Raw genomic sequence first — 25434 nt, 5'->3', positions numbered from 1 at the left:
TCAAGTCAGGGCACGTTTTAGGGTTGTAGGTACTTTAATTGGATTTAAAGACTTAAAATAAAGTCTGACAGTCAAAGGTGAAGGTCATTGTGACGCACTTTATGGCCCAACTACATATCCGAAAAGGTCAAAGGTCAACTTCAGTGTGACATTATAATGTTCTGCAGTAACACTCGTGGTGTCGTACAGCTTGTGTGCTGTCTTTTCAAATAAATCTGCATGTGACAGTTTTGGGACACTTTGAGGTTCTGATTGTACCGATCTATTCACAGAAAAGTATCGTTTTGGTATTCGTGCCAAAACTTTGTTTTAATTTTTGTCAAATGGAAAAAGTTTTCGAACAAAGCCTGCCACCTCAGTCCAATATCACTTAGACCAGACAGATCAGTAATTAGTTGTACTTTTAACTCTTGCCTCCAATCTAAATTTTATATTTTCCACAATAATGTAATTTTTTAACAACTTGAACACCAACTTCATTTTTTTTCTCACAATTTAACACAAGTCTGATTTTTTTTTTTAACCTCCACATGCACCAACGAGAGGTGTTGAAACCAACACATAGAAATTAACATGTGATGCAGGATTGAAACCAATTATAATTCTTCATAGACTGAAGTGGCAGTTTTTTAATGATTCACTCATTTTGATGATTTATAAGCATCAGAATGTTATATGCAGCTTTTTTCGGTAAATTTAGCCGTCGTTTTAGTGCTTTTTCTAATTAGACGTGGTTATCATGGTGTGTTGTTCTGTTACAGGAGCTCTGTTAGGAGATCTGGGGAATTCAAACGGAGCGTGCCCGAGCCCAGTCCGTAAGTAAAACCTTATCCTCACTCATGCTTCACATTTTTGATGTTAGTGCTGATACACACAGACACACACAAACACGCACCACAGCAGGCCATCCGCCCTGCTCTCCTCTGCTCTCTGTGCTCCCTCTGGGTTTATTTTATTTTATTTTTTTTAAGGAAATGATTTGTGAGTTGGTCTTGCAGGCGGGTGGATGCAGAATATTTCACGTGTCCACAACTCTCAAACTCGCACACAAGCACGAACGCACCTGTCGGGCCGATGACAGCTGACGCTCGCAGCACAAGCTGCTTGTAAACAGTCCAAAGAACAGAGCGGGTTTCAGGTTGTGTGAGAGAGAGAGAGAGAGACGAGAGGAGACCAACAGAAACTGGACATGGAAACTCCTCTGCTGTCGTTTCTTTAGTGACTTAAAAATCAGAGTCGAACGTCTTAACATTCATCAGTCACTCTTGATTCACTCGACACCACAGCAACCTCAGAATTTGGAAACTGAAAGCCTCATTTCCAACTGAACGTTATGTTTGAAACCTTCAACTCTTTAGCTTGTTTATATAGGACTTTTCCTTTGACGTAGCAGACTCACAGCTGAGTCTTTTTTCTAACTGCTTTTGAGGGGTTTGAGTTTGTGTGTAAAAGTTTCTTAAAGAAAGAAACAGAAGGAGATGGATTATGGAGAAAATCAGGACTGAAAACTTCCCCTCTAATCAATATGTATAGCTATTTTGTTTCGCTTCATTTATTCAGCCTGGCTTCGCTATTTCCTGTCCGGAGGGTAGGAGGAGGAGGGCGTTTCTTTCCCCGACTGTAAATCAGCATAAGTACATCTGCTCGAAGTGAATAAAGACTTTTCTTAGCATCATTTCACCACAACACTCAATGTGATGGTGAGCTAAGACATTAATGTCATTTATTTTTTCTCTGGGGCAGTCGGCATGCAGTACGATGCAACAGCTGCATCCGTCTTCGCGTCCATGTTTCACACAGTTCAACCGTTTGACTGGTCGAGTCCAATCCGAGCGGAAACGGGTGTCAGTGAACGCAACCAGCAGCCAAAAGTCCTTAAGTAACGCTCACTCTTTTTTTTTTATTTTTGTTTTATTGTAACAGCGAGGCCACATTAAAACTCGGGTGTCATCACGCCTCTTTCCTGTCTTATCCCTCCATCTCCACGCTCTCTCTCTCTCCCTCCCCCCCCTCTCTCTCTCTCTCTCCCCCTCTCTCATGCTGTCTCTCTCAGCTGTTCCCACTCGTCTCCTCTCAGGAATAATCTCCCACCCCACCCCTCTCACCACCACCCCCCCCCAGCCAACTGTCCCTTGTCTTGGCACAGGACTCTCCTCAGAGGTGACTTTGACACTGGCCAGAGCTCTCCCCTTAAATCCCATTAGCCAGGACAGATACTGCCAGCCTGCCTGTAGTAATAGATATGGTGGGAAGGTGTATCTTTCTTTTTTCTGTCCCCCTCTCTATATATTCACTTGATAAACGTATAGTCCCGGGGTGAGGTGGGCTAAAGGAAATCAATACATTTATATGAACTTCCTGCTACTGTATCGGAGGACCGCTCCAAAGCCAGGTTTCAAGATTGATATTAGTTTCTCGGGGGTTTTAATGAAAGAGTTTGTACGACACTCTCAACAGGGAGCCTCGATCAATGCACAGGTCCTGCTGAAAGACCAGCTTGTGGGACTTTTCATTTCCCAGCTCAGTGTTAAGTCCGGCTAGTGAAGTGAAGAAGTCAGTTTATTCTCCACCTTCAGATCTGGAGTGGGGCGGGATCCTCCATCACCGCGTCACATTTTAACACCTTCCCCCACCTTACCTGACGTCCTCTGTGTAGACTGGCTTTGTGCACATTGTGTGAAAATAGGAGATTTATTCTATCAGCATCAAACAGCTTGGCTGATTTGCTGTGCCTGGAACAGCCAAAGAATCGGCTCAATCTCTGCAAATGAAAAGGATGTCTGCATTTAGAGCAATGACTCGAGGTCCACTCGCAGGTGGAGAAGCTCTTTGGTGGTTTAACTTTTCCTGGTAAAGTGTGTGTGCGTGTGCGCTGAGGCCTGTGGATGTCTGATTGTTTGTCGTGTTGCGTTCAGGGCCTCTGCAGCGGCTCCTTTGTGTGTCGAAACATGAGCCCTTGTCGTCAGGTGACCTGATCCGCCGGCTGTCTGCTCCACTCCCTTCATCCTTCATCCCCATTCTCAGCTCCTCGTCCTGTTCTCTCTCTCCTAACCTTCCTCGCTACCTCATCCTCTCTGCCAATCTTTCTCTTTTTCTTCTTGTCACCTCAGTCTTTTGTCTTCTCTTCTGCCCTCCTTTGTGCCGCCTTTCATCGCTCATCTGTCTCCTACTCCTCTCTTCTTTCTCCCCTTTTTTCCTCCCTTTTCTCCTCCTCCTCTTCCTCTCTTGGATCTGTCGTTCTCAGCTGTCGTCCGGGGACTCGGGGCTCCGGGAATGTCACCATTGACGTCACACGGCATTCCTCACATTCCCACGCCCAGCCTCGTGTAACAAGAGCCATCACACGCACACAAGCACACACACACACTGAAGGTACTCACTCCTTTACAGTCGTGCACAGACCGGAGCACATTCAAACAGTCAGTCTATATAAATAAAGTCAGGCATACAACAACACGCTGCCGTGACTCACTGACGTTTACAGAACACGTGTGTTCACACACGCACTTCCATGGAACAGTTACCCCTTTTTAACGGAACAACTAAAATCTTTTAGTCCGGTCGTTTTATGCAAAAAACAAATAATAAAATATGTCATATGAAAAAAATATATATATCAGGCAGAGTGAAGACTAAAAATTGACTCTGGGAGATTTTCCTTCTAAATGTGAACTTTCCTTCTCCAAACACACGAGTTATTAGTTTATTTTAGACTTGCAGAAGGAGAAAGACATATTTTCTGTTGGCCAGGAGCCGCCTCTCTTCGTGCGGAGAGTTTTAGTTTTCCTCCTCCGGAACAATAGAGGTGAATGGCATGTTGTCAGCTATGAGAAGTCACCTTTACAAATGTTAACATGAACATTTCCCTTGTGAAAGGTTTCCACGGGGACTTTTTCTTTGGTAAAAGTAGCTCAATTTGGGGCTCACCTGGGAGCCCTGACCTTTGAGAATAAAGGCGAGTAAATTCCCCAACAAATAACTTGAGGAAAAGCAGTTCCATTAAATCAAGTCTGTGAATTTTAAACACTGAACAAAAGGCACTTTATTGTGATTCTTGAAGTGAGAAAGTGGGATCATTTTTGGTGAACTGGCCCTTTAAGGAGTTTAATATCGCAGGTTAAAGCTGCTTTAACAGCTCAGTCTGTTAAATTCATGTGAAAACAAACATTCAAACAGGGAGTGGATCTGGAGTCTGAGGAGAAACACGCAATGCACGCACAGCCCAACAGACACACACGCATTTGACTCATAACACAACTCAGAACTTGGATGTTGCCCACAAATATGAACACATAACAACAAGCAGCAGATTCCCATTAGTTGGGTAACGTACACACACACACACACACACACACACACACACACACACACACACACACACACACACACACACACACACACACATACACACAGACAGGATTCCCCAGATGCACCTGATCCAGCGATGGTATCCACCATGTGTCATCGTGTCCCCGGTCAGATGCCTGATGGGAAATCCTGCTCTGTTCTCTCCTTCTTTCCTTCCCTACCACCTTCACTTTCTCCACAGCTGCTGACTTAGTCACTACCTTCCCTCGATCATTTTTTAATCAACTCTCCTAAAATTCTTTTCTATTCCCTTTCTCTACCTTTTCTGTCCTTCCCTATCAACATCTTTCTCATCATCTTTTCTCCTTCCCTATCTCCTTAAGTCATGCTCTGCCTCCTTTCTCTCCTTTTCTTATCTTCTTCCTTCATCCTCTTCTACCTCGTTTCAAAGTAATTTCTCTTCTTTTTGCCTCCTTTGCTGTCTGCCTTGTTTCCTTTCTCTCTTCCTTGATTCTCTACCTCCTACCCTTCATCCGTCCTTCTTCCTCTTCTCCTCCCTCTCTTCACTATCTCTGATTCTTTCCATCCTCCTCCTCATTCTTCCTTTCTCGCCACTGTTGCTTTGTATTTATTATTACAGTTAAATAATACTTTTTGGTTTTTTTTTGAAGTAAGCAAACATCTCGTCAGCCTCCTCCCTGGTCTCCTTTCCTTCCTTTCTGGTCTACATGTTCCTTCTTCTCCGTTTCCATCATTCATCCCTCACCCACCTCCATCTTTTCCCCTCTGTCCTTAGCTGATAGCAGAGGTAGTGTTCGCTTGTTGTTGTTGTTGTTGTTATTGTTGTGAGGTTTAGCTTTTGGACTGTGCGTGTGTGTGTTTCTCTGAACTGTGTGTGACTGAGATGAAGCAGAGTCACATGCTGCTGTCGTCTGGAGGCGGCGTCATGGAGAACTGCTATCTGCTATCACACACAGCCTGACTCTGCCTGTGTGAGGGGAATACAGCCTCTGTGTTAGTGTGTGTGTGTGCGTGTGTGTGTGTCTCAGGGTGGGGAAAGTCCCTGCTGTCCCCCTTTAGACATTTGGAGCCTCTTTTTGAATCAGTCTTATTTTCAGTCTAGTGATACCCTGAGCCCCTGAGTCTCTGAAAATCTGATAACTTTAATTATAACCTCACAATCTTTGTGTAATACTCACGAACTCACTGTGTTGTGTCAGAGGTGACTCAAGAAGAAGCTGCCTGTAACCATCAGGACACATCCAGCATCGTCGTGTTGCAGGAAACCACCCGAGCAAAAAAATAAACAAAATATTTTGTAGTTTTCTTACAGCCGATAAATATCCAGAAAAATCGGCAGCCGTCCCCATCAGCGAATAAAAATGATCTGCGTATCATGAGAGTGATCCCGGCGACGCTCCAGGCTCCAGGGTGAAAGAGCAGGAAGCTTCAAGATGGTCAAAGGAACATCAGAGAGACTCAGATGAGGATTCTGAGACCAGGATCAGAGACTGGCACGACATCAGAACGGCCTTTTTAACTTGTCTATGCCGTTTGCTAGCTTGTAACTGGCAGCGGTTGACACAGTGTTAGCAGTTCTGCTAATGTGAACGCTAAGGCTCCGCCCCCATCAAATCAAGAGATGAAAATCCAACAAAAAAGCAAACATGCTGTAAGATCATTAAAAGATGGTGTTATTTCAGTCTGTGGGTGGCTGTCAGTAGTAATTAAATGTTGTTTAAATGTTTATTTGTTTCTAAAATGTTTTTTTTTTTTAATTTTATTCACTTCCTGAAGTGAAGGACGCCGGTAAAACATTTCACAAGCATGTGACCCAAAGCTCTCTTTTAATTAGTTTGAATTAGATTCTTCACATCGTATGCATCCAATAAACATCAGCAGCGAATCAGCGATCCGTATCGTAATGTGATTCGACCATTCATTCCCAGATTTTGTATATTATCAAATATCTGAAGGGAAGGAACGTTATATTTGCAAATAATATAAATTCCTGACGGAACGATGGAAATGTTCATGGTTTTCTTCTTCTTCTTCTTCTAATGTGTAAAACAAACGGAACCCAACCCAGGAAGAAAAAACAATACAAAAGAACAGTTGTCTTTTTCTTTTTTCACTGAAATTTATGACCAGTGAACCATTGTTGGATGCTCACATTTTTCAAAATAAAAGGACCAAATCATAATTTTCTACCTTCTCTTTTCCCCCATTGTACCGAGCTGGTACTGAACCGTGACTTCTGTGTGCCGTGACATCCCAGTGTAAGCCAAGGTAAACAGCGCCCCCCCCCCCCCCCCCCCCCCCCAAAATATATTTAGCACCGGCCACCACTGCTCCTTTCTTTTCTTCTGACGTGGTTTGAGGTTTGTTTAAAAAAAGAAAAAAACTTTCTGAGACACGGTGTTGACGGATTATTTTGCGTCTTGTTCTAAAACGTTTTATGGACGTTGACAAGGTTAAATAGTTGTTTTCATCATGGGGGGGCTTTAAAAACACATCAGTGAGCTGCACTGCTGCACTTGGTGACATATTCCTTTATCACCATGAACAAACAATGTGATTTATTTTGCGTCTTTCTTCTGCACATGCTCATATAACGCCCTCACATAATGATGCGGATCAATCCGCCGCTCGAAATAGTCCCCAGCCAAATGCGCTGTTTCCTCCTGTGTGAGTAAAAGTTGTGCTAAAGCAGAATTTTCTTTAGAAAATGAGTATTTTGGAGCCCAGGGAAGAGAAGTCAAAAAGTGACAGGCACAATTTATGTTGATGAAAACAAAAACACGGAATGTCGCCAGAGAGATCATTTCCAATTCAAATGGAGCTGTTTCAAGTGAAGATTTGAGCTCCAGTCTGTCTGACTCTCATCTGTAGCTAGATTGTTGAAGCAGGCTTGGATTTTTTTATTTCTTTTTTAATTGTAAGTGTGTTTTTGAAACGCAGTGCTAAGCAGCGAGGGGAAAGGAGGGAGAAGCTCTATATGCTGAGGTCAGAGCAGGTGAAAACTCACAATAAGCTGCAGGTACAGATGGGAAATGAAGTCCGCAACTGTGGTTCACCTGGTCCAAATGCACAGGGAGCTCGGGTATATTCAAAGCATGCATGAAATAATTTCACAAAATTACTCCTTCTAAGAAAACAAGACTCTTAATAATAGTCCACGCTACCTCGACAAAGAGGATATTCTTTGTTGTGTGGGCTGGAAAGAGTCCAGGGACGATTGTGTGTGTTTGTTTTCAGCAAGTGGCGAGACGGCTGAAACAAAAGAAGGGTAGATGTCGAGAGAGTGCAAATAAAATAGTTCTGGAGAGAGCGTGACACGGTTTTGATGTTGAGGAGCTGCAGAAATCAGAGCGCCGCCAACAAACGCTGTTTGAGCAACAGAAATGATGAGGAGCATGTGGTGCGACAGAGCGATCCAAGTCGCTAATGAGAACGCACACGCACACAACACAAAGAGCTGAATGTACACACCCAGGCAGACAATTACAGACAGAGTTCACAGAGATACAAAACACTAAAAACATCAAAACACACAAATGCACACCCTCGTCTGTATCTCCCTCCCTCCTCAGTCTGTCTGTTTCTGTGTCTCTCCAGCTAACGGCTACATCAGCGCCAGGGCCTCCCCGGGCCTCCTCTCCGTATCCAACGGCAACAGCCTGGGGAAAGTAGTCCCGGCTAAGTCTCCGCCTCCGCCCAGCCCTCAGATGGTCAATAGCCGCAAGCCGGACCTCAGGGTCATCACCTCGCAGAGTGGCAAGAGCCTGATGCAGCTGGTGAGGAGAAAGGCGGTGTGGGGGGGGGGGGGGGGGGGGGGGGCTACGGCTGCCACACAGGGACAAACAAAGGTCGGGTCCAAACTCGCATGCAGAATGTTACAGGGATGTGACGGTTTAAGTCAAAAAGCAGCCAAATAATCTGACGGTTTAGTGCTAAATGTGGACAGATGTGTTTTCATACAACTGAAATTTTTCTCTCTGCGAACGAGGAAAACACACAAGAATGGGGAGAAGAAAAAAAAAAGACTCAGATGACGCACAAGTCGTCTAGCCTGATGTCGTACTTGTCAGCATTTAGTGATGCTTCGCTGTCCCAGGGAAGATCCTCTGTTGCAGGCAACAGTGTAATATCACAAAACAAATTTCCGTGAGCGTGACGTTCCCTGGACCAACTTCCATAATCTCGTAATTATGGACCTCTTTGTTGCAGCAACTGTAAAGAGTCTGTAAAGAGAGGAGGAAGCAGTGGCTGATATCAGTATCTTATATCTTATATCTATAAATCCAGCCATTATCCATGGATATATCTACATCAATATCAATATCAGTTTATAACTTTATATATTTTCCTGTCATGCTTTTTCTTTTTTTTTTTCTTTTTTTTTTAAACACTTTGCGCCGATAGTCATATACAATGCTGTCCAAATCCTTCTGACACGCGGATCTTAATGTTTTGGGGATCGTTGTTGTCGTGCTGTACAATAAACTTGAGATGACTCCCTGATAAAGATAAAGATTCCCTCGAAGCCGAACGATCTTCAGACGCTTCATCCTTATTGAACAGAATGTGACCGACTCCAGTTTGGGAATAGAAGCTGTGAGCACGTGGGCATCAGAAATCAGAGGGAATATTTCTTCCTCCTGTTGTGCAAATCAGCATCTGGATCCAGTTTTCTCTTTCACTTGGCCATCAATCAGCTTTGCTCGCTGAAGATTTTATTTTGGACTGTTTTCACCAACTCAAATGTAAAAGCCTCACTGCTGAATTGGCTTTGGATGAAGTTCTGTTTAATGATGTTTTATATTTTACTGCAGTTAGCTGTTGCAGAAATGTAACCATCCTCTGTTTTTCACCCCCCCCCCCTCCTCACCCGTCCTCCCCCGTCCTCCCCCGGCCTTGGCAGACAGAGGAAGAGCTGGAGTTGGTGAGTGAGGTGAATAGACTTCTAGACCTTTAGCCTGGAGGATGTGGTGTCGATCTCTGTGTGATCTCACCCAGCATGAGTGTGACACCATCAGCACATGCATCCCATCGGGGTCGACCCCCCCCCCCCCCCCCCCCCACTCGGTGGCACCGTTGCTGTGACAAGAGCTGCGAAGCGAAGCTGCGATGGCGTCAGAGCAAACGGTGGACTCGAACCATCGGGGCGGCTCGCAGACAGAGCATGGTCTCCTGGTTGATCTGGTTCCTGGAGGGTTCAGGGTTCACTGCAGGCTGGACTCTCATGGATCTGTTTATTTCTCAGCTGTAGATCTGAGTCAGGCCACAACAGGGAGGGCTGCAGACCTGAGAGATTTCACGTTAGACTTCCTTCAACTTCAGGTCCGTCTGGTTATTCCTGAACAATTGAAAAAGAAAAAACTGACTTGCCCTGCGTGGCCACACACCTGGCCACGCAATAATTATCAGGTGAATGCACCGAAAAGACTTTAACAATCTCACCAAACTCTGTAGGAGCGACAGCTAGACATTTTTCAACGTTAGGATTATTTCACTTTAAAATAAAGAACTCCGATCAATGTCAGGCTTCAAATTGGAACTATGTTTAACTGCTTCACCCCTGAAGTAATTCAGTCAGATGTTTGAAGACTGAAAAAGGCCGAAGGTCCAACAACGCTTAACAACTAAGTAAACTGAAGCTAAAACACTTTAGCCTTAAAAGAAAAAGGGTCGATTTTCTTCAAGTGTTTTTTGAATTTTTTTTTTTTTTTTTTTTTGGAGACATCACTTTGTCCCAAGATGGTTGAAGTCTTTAAGGGATTTAAAGAGTCAAACGTGAAGATTGAATCTTAAGTTTCTAGCTTAGCATGTAGCCTGGCTCTCATCAGCCTCATAACATGACAACATGGAGGCAGTGACTCATCTACCTGTTGAAAAGTCTTTCAGTAACAGCTCTTTATACAAGCGTGGGAATCAAACCCTCAACCTAACACATCCTGCTTTTAGGCCTTTACTGAATGTTTCTCTTGCTTCACAAATCAGAAATCTTTGCTCCGCCCTCCTTTTTTTTTTTTTTTTTTTTGGAGATTGGAGCCTGACTTTGAGCCCCACATGAGAGTCCAGGTAAAAAGGTTAAAGTGGAATCTGTGTGACACAGATCCACCGGTGGGGGGGCCGAGGGGGGAACCAGAGCAACCGGCTGACTGTCAGCTCAGCATGTGCATGTTTGGTTTCATTTGAGTGTCGATGCTCCGAGGATCAGACCGAGGAAAGATCACGAAGCCTCCAACGTGGAGCGAGGACAGACATGTTGGCGCCTGACCCCTTCACCCCCCCCCACCCTGGACACAGACACACACACGCACGCACGCACACACGCTGACATGTGTTCATGCATATTTCTGTTTTGTAAATATACTGACAGTCACACACACCTCTCAGAACAAACACACACTTCACATTGTGTATTCATTCCTCACATACCTCCCTGCACACATTTCTGCTTGTACTTCTTTCACGACACAAACACACTCTTACACACACAAACGAACACTCATCCCCGCACACTCCTCTGTCAGCCTTGTCGATGCATGTGTTCCTGTCAGCATGATCCTCCGGCACAGCGATGCCTCTCATCTCACACCTTCCACCGCGGCGCCGTATAACACGAGCGCGCGGCCCTGGCGACAGTGTTGCCGTGCCAACGCCGCCTTAAGATGCGAGACATTTCTCATGTCGATGTTGAAGTGTCGCAGAAAAAGTTTATTTTCTCCGAAAGCGAGAGATAGAAATCCCTTCTCAGCCTGTGGCACGATGAATTAAAAAAAAAAAATAACAAACCTGACACAAAGTGATGGAGCTGTTTCATTTATCAGAGTTCAGATTATCTCTTCTTTTTTTTTTTTAACCTGCCAACAGTCTGAGTTCATCAGAGCCGCTGTGCTGCTGTAGCAGAGGCTACAATTAAATCCCTGATAACGTGTTTTGTTTGTGTTTTCTACTAAAATCAGACCAAGCTGTGTTAACAGTGAAATATTTCAGCTGTAGCAGTGTAATTAAATTGTTCTCAGTCGTGTTATGAGGTCTCTGCGTCCCGTCCGCTGTGCAGCAGAAAGCACATGTGAACTATTATCATTATTGATGCTGAGAGTGGATGAAGTCATGAACTCCTCCACTCGGCCCTTAAAAGGAGAAAAAGGCCCGATCCGTCGTTGACTCCAGGTTTTATCACGACAGAGGAGCCACAGGGCCGGATCAAGCAGGGAGAGAGTCTGGCTTCACCTGACGGAGGTTTCAGCATCTCCTGCAGGATTTCTCACTCAGTTAGTGAGTTTGAGCATGAACTCTGCTGCACCTGGAGGAGACACAGAGGCCCATTTTTATTCAGATTTCACGAAATCTTAACTGTTCTAGCTGGAGACGCCCCCCCGACCCTCCCCACCAACACTCTAGAACTCCCTCAGCCCCCTCTAAAGGCCCTTTGAGCTCCACTTCTGATCCCTCAATATTAAACTCCTTCTGTCCGTCTCTCTGTCTTCCCAGAATGCTCAGCGGCTAGGCGGATCCCAGGTGGCACAGCCGCTCACCACCCCGGTGGTCTCCGTGGCAACACCCAGTCTCCTAGCGCCTTTCTCCGGCATGCAGACGGCCTACAACACTGGTAAGGTGGCGAAGCCCTCCCCGCATCAAACCCCCCCCCCACCTCTACCCGCCTGCAGGAAGACGGGACATTTTAGCAGCTCAACCTGAATCTGTCTGTTACCACGAGGTGCAGGAAGGGAGCGGCTACGTCCAGGGACCGGATTCTGATATTCCTAAACGATATAATGTGAAGTGAAAGACGTGGAGCAGTCTTGGTTGTGAAAATTTTGTGTCGTGTAGAAAAACTTGAGAACTTTGCAGCGTGTTGCCGCAAACAGCCATGAATATTCACTTTGTTCATTGTGTGAGAGCTCCCACTTCAAAGGTCTCCATTAATATGGATTAGTGCAGATTAATATTGATGCACCAGAAAGTTGTATGATGTAAACCAACCCCCCCCCCCTTCTCTTGTTCTTCTCTCTCCATCCCTCGATCTCAGAGTACCAGCTGACGAGTGCAGATCTCACAGCGCTCCAGACGTTCACACCACCAGGGCTGGTGCCTGGCAACATGGCTGCGTGGCAACAGCAACAGCAACCAGCGGTCTCCCAGCAACAGCAGCAGCAGCAGCAGCAACAGCAGCCGCCGCAGCAGCTGAGCTTGGCGTCGCTCAGTAACTTGGTGTAAGCTCCTCTTTTTTTTCTTTCTTTTCTCCCCCCAACAAACGACGAGACGAGATTTAAGTCGCCACCGTCCTGACCTTTGATCCAGCACATGCACAGGAAACACTTGAAGCTGTAGTGTCTCCCCAGCTGTGGTTGATTCACCCCCACCCCCGACATGCCCAACGCTGATTTAGCTCCTGGAGAGAAGCTAGGCCGTTCGCCGTGCTATCCGGCACGCACAAGCGAAACTGGGTGGATGTATTGTATCATCACACAACTACAACTCTCCAAATAATTTGTTTTGCTTTCAAACCAAGAAAAACTCCTTTCATAATATCACAGAGCAGCAGGTTATTTGTTTTTTGGTGTTTTGACTTTTTGCTTGAAAAGGGACCAAATCGATTAATTATTTATCAAAATCGTCTGAAATTAATTCATAATTTTTGATGTGAACCTTTTCTGGCAACACTTTTTTTTTTTCCCCCCATTTTTGATGATCCAATCAAGAAAATATATCAGACTTAATTTGCAACACAGTCAGAAAACAGAAAGAGCAGAACTGAAAACATGAGTGTGGCTTTGCGGGACTGGAATCTCCTCATTTTAACAACACATGAAATAAAGAAAGCAGTCCCATCACAGTCTGACCTTTCTGGCCTGCTTATCCTTGACGCAGACACACTGGATGCCTCGTGTGTGCTGTGGCCGCCATTTAGGAGTTCACAGGATACGCGGACGCTAATCTTCTGTAGTTAATTTCTAAGTTTGGCTGAAAGCTGGTAATAATATATTTTTTACAGCCTGAACACAGACAACTGTCATGATGGGTGTCAACATGACTGTCAGGCGGATCATTTCTGTCCATTTTTAATGATGCCAAGGCGCCAAAACACGTGCAACACATCCAGTGTGTCTCAGGCCATCGCAGATTCTGATTTAGATTCGCATGATCCGTTGGTAGCTGATCATTTCTGATTAGATCATTCACAGTTTAGAGTTTAGAGGGGCTGTTTCCATAACTTTGTCTGCTGTCTTTGGGTCCATTAACGAAGCGAGAGCTAAGACTGTCCCCGTTAGCCTTTATGTGACCAGCCTGGCTGTGCTGGGCTCACCTTCAGATGGGGGGAGCAGCTTGTAACGGCCTCTTGTTTTGTCCTCCCCCTCCCCCCTTTTTTTCTCCACAGCATGTGGGGTGCAGAGAAACAGAATGCGGAGATGGTTAACTGCATTTCCAATTTTGCTGCTAACCTGAGGTGAATGACACGATAGTATCAGTATTTAGTGCTACGCAGCTCCGCTATTCTTTCTTCTTTTCTTCATTTTATTTTATTTATTTATTTGATTTTATTTTTTAAACTGTCAAGTCATGATGCTGCTCTCGGGCTCAGCTGTGAGCCAAAATAACCCAAAGAAAACACACACAGTAGACACAAACGCACAACAGACGTGATGTCAAACCACCGTGTCTTTCCATTTGTTTGTTGGATGTGATGCCAGTTGTCGCTTTGCTGTGTTTCATTGCTCTCTCAGTTCCATCGAAGCAAAAGCACTTTTTATTTCATTATTTCGCTCCAGAGGGCTGCTGTTGGCCCACAACAAGCGCCCTCATCCAGTGTGAGCTGGGATTGGCTGCAGCACCCCCTGCGACTCTGAAATGGACAATCGGTAGAAGATGAATGAATGAATTAATATTTCACTGCAGATCGTCACTTAACTTGTGCAAGTGTAGCACAGCAGCGCAGATCTGAAGCTCTTTGGTGTCAGCGGCAGAGCTACTCGGATGAAGAGAGTCCTGCACAGCTGTGCACCGCTGCAGAGCTTTACCGCGTGAGCTGTCGCTCTCAGGTGGCAGCCGCACAGAAGCTGCAGCACCGTAGATGCAGGTAGGCCTGCAGCGCCTGCAGTAACACAACTCAGCAGAAGAATTTAGCTGGAGCTTAGCTGTCAGACACTTCTTTAGCTTCGGAAGACGCAGTTCGATATTTAACACTCGTGTGTCTGATCTCGCTGCAGGAAGTTGACGAGCCCCTTAACGTTGGATTGTCCAACTGCCCGTAATCTCCCTGAGTTAAAAAAAAAAAAAAAAAGAAGAAGAAGAAGATTCAAAACTACATTGATGTGATACTTCATCTTCATCATCATCATTCGTCCCGGCAGCTGTGAGTCCAGAGCGGCGGAAAATATGAAAAGTTTAGTCCAGCTTGTCTGAAATCCTTCAGCAAACAGACCCGACGCCGTCAGAATCCAGAATCTGTCGGGCCGCTGATCATTTATTTCTTGGTTCTGTTCACTCTTTCCTCCAAAACCCAAACACGATATCAAACAGAGTCAATTTTAGAAGATTAAACAGGTAAATATTTTCTAGCTTTTATGTCCTAAACAACCTTAAATATACTGATGACTGATCATTGAATTTGTTATTTCAAAAGTAAATTCTAACTTTGCTGAGTGTCCCATAAAAAGTTCACTTCTCACACCAAAGCGGCCCTTTTATTATTATTATTTTTTTTATTTTTATTTTATTTTTTTTTGCAGAAATGTCCTCGGACGTCACAGCTTCCAGACCTCACGGCGAGTTTTAATCGTTTATTGTCAGTGTTAACATTGCTGCCAACATTAAACTGTGGAAATCAGTTTAGCAGCTCTATTGTAACATGGCCGGAAAAGAAAAGACAGTCGACCGTGCACAGTAAATACAAACGGTACAGGAACAGCCCTCCCAATCAAAGCTTGACTGACGGCTTGGCGGCGGGCCTCGCCTTCGCTGTCCTCCGCTCGGAAATGATTTCTGTCATCTCAGACTCTCTCTCTCTTTAATCATTGGCCGTCTATCTGCTTATTTCCTGTTCTTCTGTTGGGCTCAGTTAAATCACCGTACACCTGTTGACTCTCATCTTCTCGTCTTCGCTGTCCAATCTAAATGTTAATATCAGGCTGCCCCCACCGCAGAGCCTCAGACTCTCCCGTTTACTTGGAGGATTGCACATATTGGTTGGCACTGTTGCCCCTCAACAGGAAGGGTCACGGGTCGGATTCCCAGAGTTTCCACGTTCTCCCCATGAATCCGTGCATTTCATTGGTGACTCTGAATTGTCCGGAGTCCTGAGTGCTTGTTGGTCTCTGTCTGTCTCTGTGGCGGACTGGCGGCCAGTCCAGGGTGACCCCGCCCCTCGTCCAGAGGGAGCTGGAATCGGATAAGCGGTAGAAGATGAATGAATGAATGAATCCATCTGTTGTCTTCTTCTCATCCATTCACAAAGCTCCAAATATCATCCGGCACAATCAAAAGCTTTTCCTTGTTTCTCACCCACAAAAACTCACTTTCTCTCTTGGCTTTCCCTCAGCGCTGGTTGAAAAGTAAAAGAACAAAAAAACGCAGCACACACATTGCTAAATTACTTACAGGAGACACAGTTTGTCTGCAGGGCGCATTGAGGCTGTTAAGTTAAACTCCCCAGACGAATCAGTGTTTTCCCAGACTGCAGATTAGAAACCTTGGTGTAGGAAGCAACAGCAGCATCAGCGGCGACTCCATTAAGCTTCCTGCTACGTGGAAGATCAAGATAATTCTCAAGTTCTGTTTAGCACCAAGCCGCAACCTGTTTACTCATTACAGCGAGGTACGATAATCACATGTTACTAGTCCCATTAAAAAACAAACCTAAAAAAATAAAGTGGTGTCCCTCCTGACATCAATTTTAACGTCAGATGGTCCCAACATGTTGGATTCTTAGAAACAGATGATGGTTTCTGCTCCAGTAAAGACATGGATGAAGGGGGGGGGTTACTCAGATCATTATTGGGAAGTCTGATGTCTGAAAAACAGCTTTTTATTTCATCCTAACTACTCTAGTTTAGTTTCAGTTCGTGTTGAAAGCATTTAGATTGATTTTTTTTTTTTTGGTTATATCTGGGATTAGTCAGGAAACAGATGAACCAAATCAACATGAACTCTTCCTCCAGTACCAGCCGCAGATTCTGCAGCTCTGTATCTCCTCACTGGACAAATTAACACTGACAGTTAAATACTCGACATCTAATTGGCACAGCGAGAAGACATTTCACTTCCTCCCTCCTCTTTTTTTTTTTTTTTATTTCAATTTCACTCAAGGAAAATGTTTTAGTTTTTTGTTTTTTTTGTTGTTTTTTCTTATCAAGTGTGTTTTGTATTTTGCAGTAAATGATAATAACGGTGGTTGGAATTTTCAGATTATTCCTTTAATGACAGGCAGCTTGCAGGTTTATTAGTCCTGACTGTAAAAATGCATTGTGTGTTTTGTGTCGGCACAGACTTTAACACTTCCTGTAGCCGCCAGCTCTCTAACCGCATCACAGTGTGACTGAAGCAGCTGTTTGGCCCTTTTAGGTTTTTCTTTTTTTGTAGTAAATGTCTGGACAGACTGTGACTGGCTTCCATCCCACTGTTTCCCTGCTGTTTTAGCTTTTAGCTTCTTCTTTTTTCTTTTCTTTTTTTTTTTTTTTAACTTGCTTGTCTCTTTTCCCACCTCCCTCCACAGTTTGGCCTCTCAGTCCAACTTGCTCTTTGGCAGAGAGGAGGGTCTCTGCTGGTACTGTACTTTCTACACTCGCAGTCAAACAGCTGCTTTCCTAAAATATCTGCCGCACTGAGGAACCTCGGCTCGGTCTGAAGTGTGAACCTTAAAATGAAAAACAAAGGACGGAAAGATTCATGAGAAAGTTAGTTCTTCAGCAGTCAGGAAAAGATTTAATGGGAATTGGAACAAAATCCTGAAAAAACACAGAACTTTAGAGAACCTCTTCCTGTGTTTAATCTCTCTTGGGTTTGTGGTAAATCCAAAGTTTCTGTTTTTAAGGTTGGAGTTGTATAATCTGTCATGGTAATGTATTTTCCTTACAACAGTGCTCCTAGTACTGTTCTGTCAAGACCAAAAATCTCCAGCGAGTGATGAAAGGCGACTCTGACACATATAGAAAAAATATTTTGAAGTTATTAAATGTAGTATTAAAGGATGTAATCAGAAACAACCAGCCGTCCGGCCTTCCTGAACTTTGAGATGTCTTGTCATGTCTTTTGTTTCTTTAACTGAGGTGTCATATTTTTATTGGATCACTCAGAAAACCTGACGTGTTTTCATTCACACTCTCAAGAGGAGACAGAAAGCTACACATAGTTTATCTTTTTTATTGATATCAACACTGAAGAAATTGACCTTTAAGCGGGGAAAAACTGGGATATTGATATGAGGATGTTGCACTTGGCTCACTAGTTCTATTTATTCAGATTGAAGTGTGGAGGCTGAACTCTGATAAATGTTTTAACATTATTAAATTGAAGGAGTCCTTGGCATAATTAATAAAAAGCTGAGGTTCAGATTTTCGACTTTAATTAAAGAAAAGCTTTTTAGCGGTTTCCTCAGTAAAGCAGAGCATTCTGGGAAACGTGGCTGAATCTCACCACCTTCCACTCTGTGTGCTTCTGGCTGCTCTGCCTGTGTTGTTAGCACTCGTGGTAGCCTGCCGCTCTCGCCTTCATCACTGTCACCGGCACGCTGACTCGGCCGTTTTCTCTCGCCATAACAAAGGCAACCCCTCCCCCCACCCCACCCCACCGTGGCACCGCCATCCATCTACATCTACCTGAGCCGGGCCGAGCCGGGACGTGCAGGTGTGATGATGAAGTGGGCCCGATGGGAAAGGGAGCGAGCCTCCAGGCTGCAGGGGGATTTATATAAATGTGTCTGTGAGGACAGGGGGGGGGGTATTAAAGACAGCAGGAGTGTGTGTGTGTGTGTGTGTGTGTGTGTCAGCCGTAGGAGGACAGTGAGCACACCGAGTGCTGCAGACCCAGATCAGCTGAAGGAGCGCTCTCTGAAATCCTCCTCTCAGTCTGCCAGCAATTTAGGGAATATTAGAGATATGGTGCTGCAGATGGCTCGTGAAATGGCATATTAGAACACAGCCGGGGGGGGGAGCACAGTAATTGGGGGGCTCGGCCGTGTCAACCTCGGGGAAAGAGACGTAGAGGAAAGACAGTCTTGTTAAAAAAAAAAAAATAAAAATCCACAGTGTAGCATCAACAGCCGGCGCCTGGCGCTGTGACAGGTTTGACTCAGCCTCCAGCCGGGGGGGAGGAGGGGGGAGGCTGAGTGTGAGGGTGGACGGATTGATTAAAGTTTTTTGGCAGGTAGAGGCGCAGACACTGGACTTTTTTTTTTTTTTTTGGGGGGGGGGGGTGGACATGATTTCTGTCCTCAGCATCTCAGATCAAGTGCTGGAAAGTTTCCTGAAAAAGTCACCTGATAAAAGTTAAGCAGCATCTGTTCATCCTTAAAACTCCTGAACGTCTCGCTCAGACTTTCTGTACGATGACGGCGGTCGCCTCAGGAGAAAGGCGGAGCTTGTGAGGAATATGGTATTAAACCTCAAGTGGACCTGAATATTTTTTTCTGGTCTCGTAAAAATCTTGAGTTATGATGCAGTTTAAAATAAGTGAGACGTGATTTAAAGCAGCTTTTGGAAAGAAACGGTTACTAAAGGACAAAGCAGCCAAAGGAAACAGAACAGAAACGTACTAACTAAGAAGAGATGAGAAAAACTTCTTTTTCACAAGCATGTTTGCTTTCAGTGGTGCAAATGTTGAAATAAAAGCAGGATGTGGGGGCGTCTGGCTGCATGGCTTCCTAAATGTTTGGTGTGTCCCTGCTCTTCGTGTTTTCGGCTCCAGCCGAGCCGACGTTTGCCTGGTTTGCCACACTGGTTGTTTTTTGTTTTTTGTTTTTTTTTTTATAAAAATTTCTAGCTTACCAAAATAAAAGCCCAGTTTCTCTTTGCCTACGAACGGTGACACGTCGACCATCTTTCTGCAACTTTGGCTGAACTCTTTGTTTCATCCCTGTTGTCTGACCAAGCTCTGCTGTCGTGATGATGCAGGAGGTCTAACTTGTCTCCGATGTCTCTGTCTGTCTGTCTCTCAGGCCGGTGGGCCACTTACCTCAGGGCACCGCGCTGACGGTCAACACCAACCCCAACGTCAACATCAAGTCCGAGCCCGTCTCGCCCAACCGCGACCGCAGCACTCCCAGCTCCACCAGCGGCGGCGGAGGCGGCGGAGGGGGGCAGGGTCAAGGTCTGGTGTCCATCGCCTACCCCGGCACCCTGCGCCTGGAGGCGGGAGGCCAAGGCCGCTCGCCCGTCGACAGCCTCAGTAGCAACGGCAGCTCGTACGACGGCAGCGACCGGGACGACGGCGGCCAGAGTCGACCCGGGGGGCCGGACTTCCACCACCAGGCCGGCGCCGGGGCCCAGCAGCCCACCATGGTCCTCCTGCGGCCCCCGTCGGCCGAGCCCCAGGAGCAGGACGGGACCAACGTCAAGAGAATGAGACTGGACGCCTGGGTCACATAAAGAGGGACGGATGGACAGATGGAGGACGGAGACGTGTACTTGTGGCTTGTATACACGCCCCCACCAGCCCTGACAGCCCCCCCCATCCCCCCGCCCCCACCCCAGCCTCCCTCCTTGTGCAGACACACACACAACACACAACATTAACTGACTGTCCGCAAAGTAAACACCGACCTCACGCACGCACACACACACACACACACACACACACACACAAACAACACAAGCATGCCAACACACTCTCATGTTGCACGTGTGGACACTGATACACACTTGTATGACAATGTGCATTTACATTTTGGACTCTAATGTTCTTTCACCAACAGACACACACACTCAGACACACACCACCCTGAGGGGTTAAGCCACCAAACCAGAGATTGGGGAAAAAACAATAACAATGATGGACGTTGAATGAGTTTTTATTCTGAAGAAGCTGAAGTCGGCCACTTGGACCTGCAGACCAACACCCCCCCACCACCCACCCCCCACCCCCCTCCATCATCTATTCTATGAGTGGCTGGTGGTTTCCTCCCTCCCTCCCTCCCTCGTGTCCGTACTGTCTGTTGATCCACAGTAAGTTCGGTCAATCACAACAGCGCTGTATCGAGTCGGTGCCACCAAAAGAGTCCAGATGTTTGTACCCGTCGGCCCGGCACACGGTTGTTCTGCTACCACTCTAGATTCACTTTTTATTTTCTACGAGCCGGGGGTGGGTGGAGGGGTGGGGGGGGGGCACCGTTTAGCTCTTTTTATTAAAGCGTGGAGTTTCGTTCTTCCGTCTTGACTGTCGATCTTTAGAGTTTGGAGTTGTTTCTGTTTTGAATATGAAGACACTAAAAAGAAAAAAAAACAAACAAACAAAAAAAACTTGCCTCCCTCCACAGCCGAGCCGGCGAACACGTCAACAGGCCAGACTGACGACTCCCCCTCCTCCCCCTTCTCCCCCTCCCAGGTCTTCTCCTTTAATTTAATCTGAACCGTGCAGACTAGCTGTAAAACGAGGAACATGGTTTTGTTGCCGAGGTCAAAAGACTTTTCTTTGAATCAGGGACGAGCTGCAGCAGCTCGACGACACGTGACGCAGATACTCCCAGTTTTGCCCTCATGGTGTCAACCACAGATGCTGAGAACGGCGTGTGTGTTGTGTGTGTGTGTGTGTGCGTGTGTGTGTGTGTGTGTGTGTTTGTTACCTCAAATGGTTGGGTTTTTTTTTTTTTTTTTTGTTGTTTTGTTTTTGTAAACAAAAGTGATTTGGGCAAAAATATTCATTCTCAATTTCATCCTTGAACACAGCAGAAATTATTTTTGTGAATTGACTCACGTTTTAATAGATAGTTGAGATTCAAAGGGGAGAATCGTGAGGTACCATGTATATAAGCAATCTGTAACCTTTGTGGCTTTTGTGTGACAGGGATAAGGTGTTCTGAAGGTAAAAAAAAAAAAAAAAAAGAAAAAGACGTAGATCATATTCAAGTATATATTTAAACAGCTGCGGGCGGTAGCAAGGGCAGCTCTGCAGGAGACGACGACAGACGACAGGGATTGTATATATAAACTATATATTCAGCAGGACATCCCTTCAAGGAACCGAGAAACACAAAAAACAAACAAGCAAACAGGTTGATTCTCAGCGGATCGGTCTCTTCTTTTCATTCTAATTTATGTGTGTATATAAAGTGTAAAATGTCCACGAGCCAAGAGATGGCGCTCTAGACGCTGAAAGGGAAGACGCAGTAGCCGCAGTGACTTGGACTGTTTAAGAGTGAGCAATGGTTCGGACTCTGTCACTGATGGAGCGCACTTTACCGGAACCCCCTGACGCACACACACACACACACACAACACTGTACAGACACACTAGAGTTAGACTGATATACCTGGCTGGCTTTAAAAGCCAATCATCAACCACTAAAGACACAATTTGCACTTTCCTCCCCTTATTTTATTTTTCAATTTTAACCCCCAAATTCTATTTTCTTGTAAGTTATTTAAAATAATTTATTACTCAACGTCAGCCAATCAGATCTCGAGTAAAGCCTCTGTACAAATTAACTTAATTTATTGATCTTAAGTTTTATTTCCAAACTCAAACTGTGAACAAAAATACAAAGGAAGAGAAATTCATGATAAATAGAAGTAACTTTGTATCCGTCCAATTCTCAGTCACAATCCACAAATTCTGGATATTGTGAAAAGGTCAAAGGTCAGCTTCACAGCTTCACTCCAAAAATAAAACAAGCATGGTTCAACGGGGTGATTTTAGTTTGCAGATTTTAACAAAATAAAAGGAAAATTAAATGTAAAACGAATTCATCTGGCTCCATAAAAAACAACTAACAACTGAAAAGTTCATCCTCAGAAAGCTTCAGATTATCAAACTTGGTCACGGAGCTGAGAGTTTAATGAGATGACACTTTCCTCATCACCACCTTTTAGTTTTATGAAGTTATTGAGCCAGCGTCTTCTGTCAGAAACATATCAGTCAAACTCTAGACACACACAGATATACAGACCCCCGATTAAAAGCCATGTGTCGATACTTGGAGGATCTTTTCACTGATGGTTGGATGCAGTTATTTTACTGCGACAGTGAACAGGACTCTGAAGGATGTCAATTCTTTTCTTTATTTTATTTTATTTTATTTTTTGTATGCTGTAAAAGTGGCTCTGGGTGATTTGGGGCTTAGTGGGTTGATTTAAAAAAAAAAAAAAAAAAAAAAAACAACAAAGTGGTCAAGAGTGCAAATTCATGTATTTATTTTCCCTAAAAGCGCTCTCAGCTCGGTGCGCTCGCTCGTTAAAAGCTTTGGAGGCAGAGTCGGGATATCTCTTCTCCCTAAGCTGGAGGTTTCACAACCAGTCCTGATCTTTTAATGACTACCTCCCCAAATCCAGCACAGACTTGTCCACTTTGGGTTTTTTAACCGCGTCCAGCCACCACATCCTTCTTATGGGCAGGCCCCCCCCCACCCTGCCTCACCCCTGTCAATCACTCATACAGCCAATACAGCTTAATCTCAACACACAAACACACACACACACACACTCCTCCTCCGTTTACTCCGTCCATAGATTGAGTGTTCAACACTCAAGTGACATGTAAAATTATTTTCTGGTCATTTCCATCTAACATCCCCCCCCCCCCCCCGATCTCCCATCCTCCTCCTCATCATCATCTTCTTTCCCTCCGTCTGTCACACACTCATCTCCTCCTCCGCCTGAGCGTCAGCGTGAACTTAACACCTCAACACCTATTGTCGCAAATTGGCCTCAAACCCAAACCTTCATGGAAGCCCGTAAGTTAGGAATCACAAGTCATGATCCATCGACCTGCAAAGAAATCATAATATGATACATTTTAGACCAAATCAACCAACCGCTTCCATTCAGAATGAGCCCAAGATGGCATGTTTATTTCCCCCCAACGCCTTTTGGTGCGTATTTGATACGGAACCTCTTGTAGGCACTGCGTCCTCATAGGACCCGGCCATTATTCCCTACATTTATATTTATTCTATGTGCTATAATTGAATTAACAATCTCCTGTTAACATAGAAACAGAAATAATAAATATTTTGTATGATTGTACATAAATTCAGGGGTTAAGGGGTTAAATAAATCCCCGGTGTGGAAACACTTTGACTGTTAAGAGCTTCGAACAAAAAAAAAAAAAAAACCCAACACTAGGCGTCGCCATAATCACAAAACAGGAAGACAATCGTGCTGAGAAGCTGTTTCCCCCACCCGACCCCACCCTTCCCTCCTCCGACCGCACCCACCGGAAAAAAGACAACAAGGCTTCCTCCTGTGTAATGATGTTTTAGAAGTCTCACTCACTTTCCAGTGTTACTTTGTGCTGGTGACAGTCTGTTTTAATTGTTCTCTGAGAATTGATATTTTATTATCATCGCCATCATCATCAGTTTCTACTGATGGTATCTGTCACGATGATCAAGAAACCTGCGTTCATATTTCATTTTTTTATTTTTTGTGTAGGTTAGGCATCTTGTTTTATTTGGGATTTGATTTTATTTTATGATATAAAAATATTCTATAAATATATTTTTTGTTTTCTTTTGTTCTGGGATTCATTTTGTTTTTTTTGTTTTTTTTTTTTGTTCTTTGAAAAGGGTGTTACTAATGTTGCACGATTTTTATGACATGAGACAACACAACAACACAAGCGTAGTGATAATAGTACATGTGTGAACGTGGACGGAGGCGCCGAAAGAGTCGACTGCAACAAATAAAAAAAAAAAAAAGGAAAAAAAAACAAATAAACAAAAAAAAAAATACACACACGCACACACAAACGCTTCAATGCTGCAATTTTGAGTCCAATGTACAAACTTGTTTAGTTCACACATGGTTAACATGAAGGGGGGGTTTTTGGGGGGTGGGTGGGGGGGGCGGGGTCAGTGTGACACGTCTAACTTATTTCTGACCAGACACAATGATGTCAATGCATGGGCGTTTCAAAACAAGACGAGAGTGAATCATATTATAGGAAATACAAAATGTAATATCCACACAAATATACATCACACAGAAATACATTTAAGGAAAAAAAAATAAATAAAAATGAAATTGAAAAAAGTTTAAAATAAATTATAGCTAATATATTGTGTTCGGCTAGTCTGCTTTTTTTGTTGTAAAGATAATTTTTTTGTTGTTTTTTGGAGAATGATATACAATTTGTGTATATTTTCATAAATAAAGTATGCACTGATATGTTATTACAAATTCTATACTGCTTTTACAAAAAAAAGTGTTTGTTATTGTACCAAAGTATCCATTGGTCCCCTCTTCCCCTCCTCCCCTTTTTGCGTATGTTTTACCGTATTTTATATATTAAATAGACAAGTTGACCTACAGAGACGTTTGTGTGTCTTTAACTGTGTCGCTGCATCGCTGTGTGGTCTCCACTAGATGTCGCTCTAATGCAGTGGAAACTCCAAACAGCTGCTGTTTGTATTACAACACCTTTTTTTTATTATTATTACAATTGGAGGCCACCTGTTTTTGATGGTTTTTCATTAGAATCACAAACTGAACACTAAACTGAGCATAACATTATTATTATTTTATTTATTTATATAAAAGGATTCTAAAAAAACAGCTTTAAAAGAACTTTTTATTTTCTCAAACATTTAAATAAAACAAGTTTGTTTCTTGAAGATAAATCACAAGAAAACAGTTTGTCCTGATTCCTTCATCTGCACGTTAGGTGTCAAAACTAGATACATAAAGCTTTGGGTGTGTCGCAGCTAAGAATAATTATTTGGTGATCAGAGGAAAACTGTACACATCAACTTTAATTAGCTTACCGTATTTTCTGTATTTGATTGTTTGTAGGTTTTACTCCTCCTGTCTAAAGTTTTATGTTAAAATATAATCAATATGTAGGAATATTATATTAGTATTAATATACTTTGTACTGTTAACATGAAGTTTTTATGGTTCAGCAGCTCAGTGGTTCCCAATCTCTGGACTGGGGCCCACCGATGGGCCACTAAGGTCGAGCCAGAAG

The 25434-nt window shown here is 44.2% G+C and overlaps 1 protein-coding gene across 5 annotated transcripts in view; it reads left to right on the top strand.

Annotated features, from left to right (window-relative positions):
- mef2d (myocyte enhancer factor 2d) overlaps positions 1-24220 on the top strand; it is an 86261-nt gene extending 62041 nt beyond the window's left edge. For 2 of the 5 annotated variants that reach the window (XM_029505073.1, XM_029505074.1), the window contains exons 6-12: positions 762-815; positions 7927-8105; positions 9233-9262; positions 11812-11929; positions 12350-12533; positions 13700-13768; positions 19472-24220. In XM_029505073.1, coding sequence (XP_029360933.1) covers positions 762-815; positions 7927-8105; positions 9233-9262; positions 11812-11929; positions 12350-12533; positions 13700-13768; positions 19472-19901 — 1064 coding nt within the window. In that variant the 3' untranslated portion in view covers positions 19902-24220. The remainder of the gene's footprint in view (positions 1-761; positions 816-7926; positions 8106-9232; positions 9263-11811; positions 11930-12349; positions 12534-13699; positions 13769-19471) is intronic. The other 3 variants (XM_029505076.1, XM_029505075.1, XM_029505077.1) reach the window with 3 other exon arrangements.
- Positions 24221-25434: the final 1214 nt, after the last annotated feature.

The sequence above is a fragment of the Echeneis naucrates genome, chromosome 6 (genome assembly GCF_900963305.1).
Source record: "Echeneis naucrates chromosome 6, fEcheNa1.1, whole genome shotgun sequence".
Classification (NCBI taxonomy): domain Eukaryota; kingdom Metazoa; phylum Chordata; class Actinopteri; order Carangiformes; family Echeneidae; genus Echeneis; species Echeneis naucrates.
Note: the sequence above shows the minus strand (reverse complement) of the source record. Positions and strands in the feature narration are given on the sequence as shown.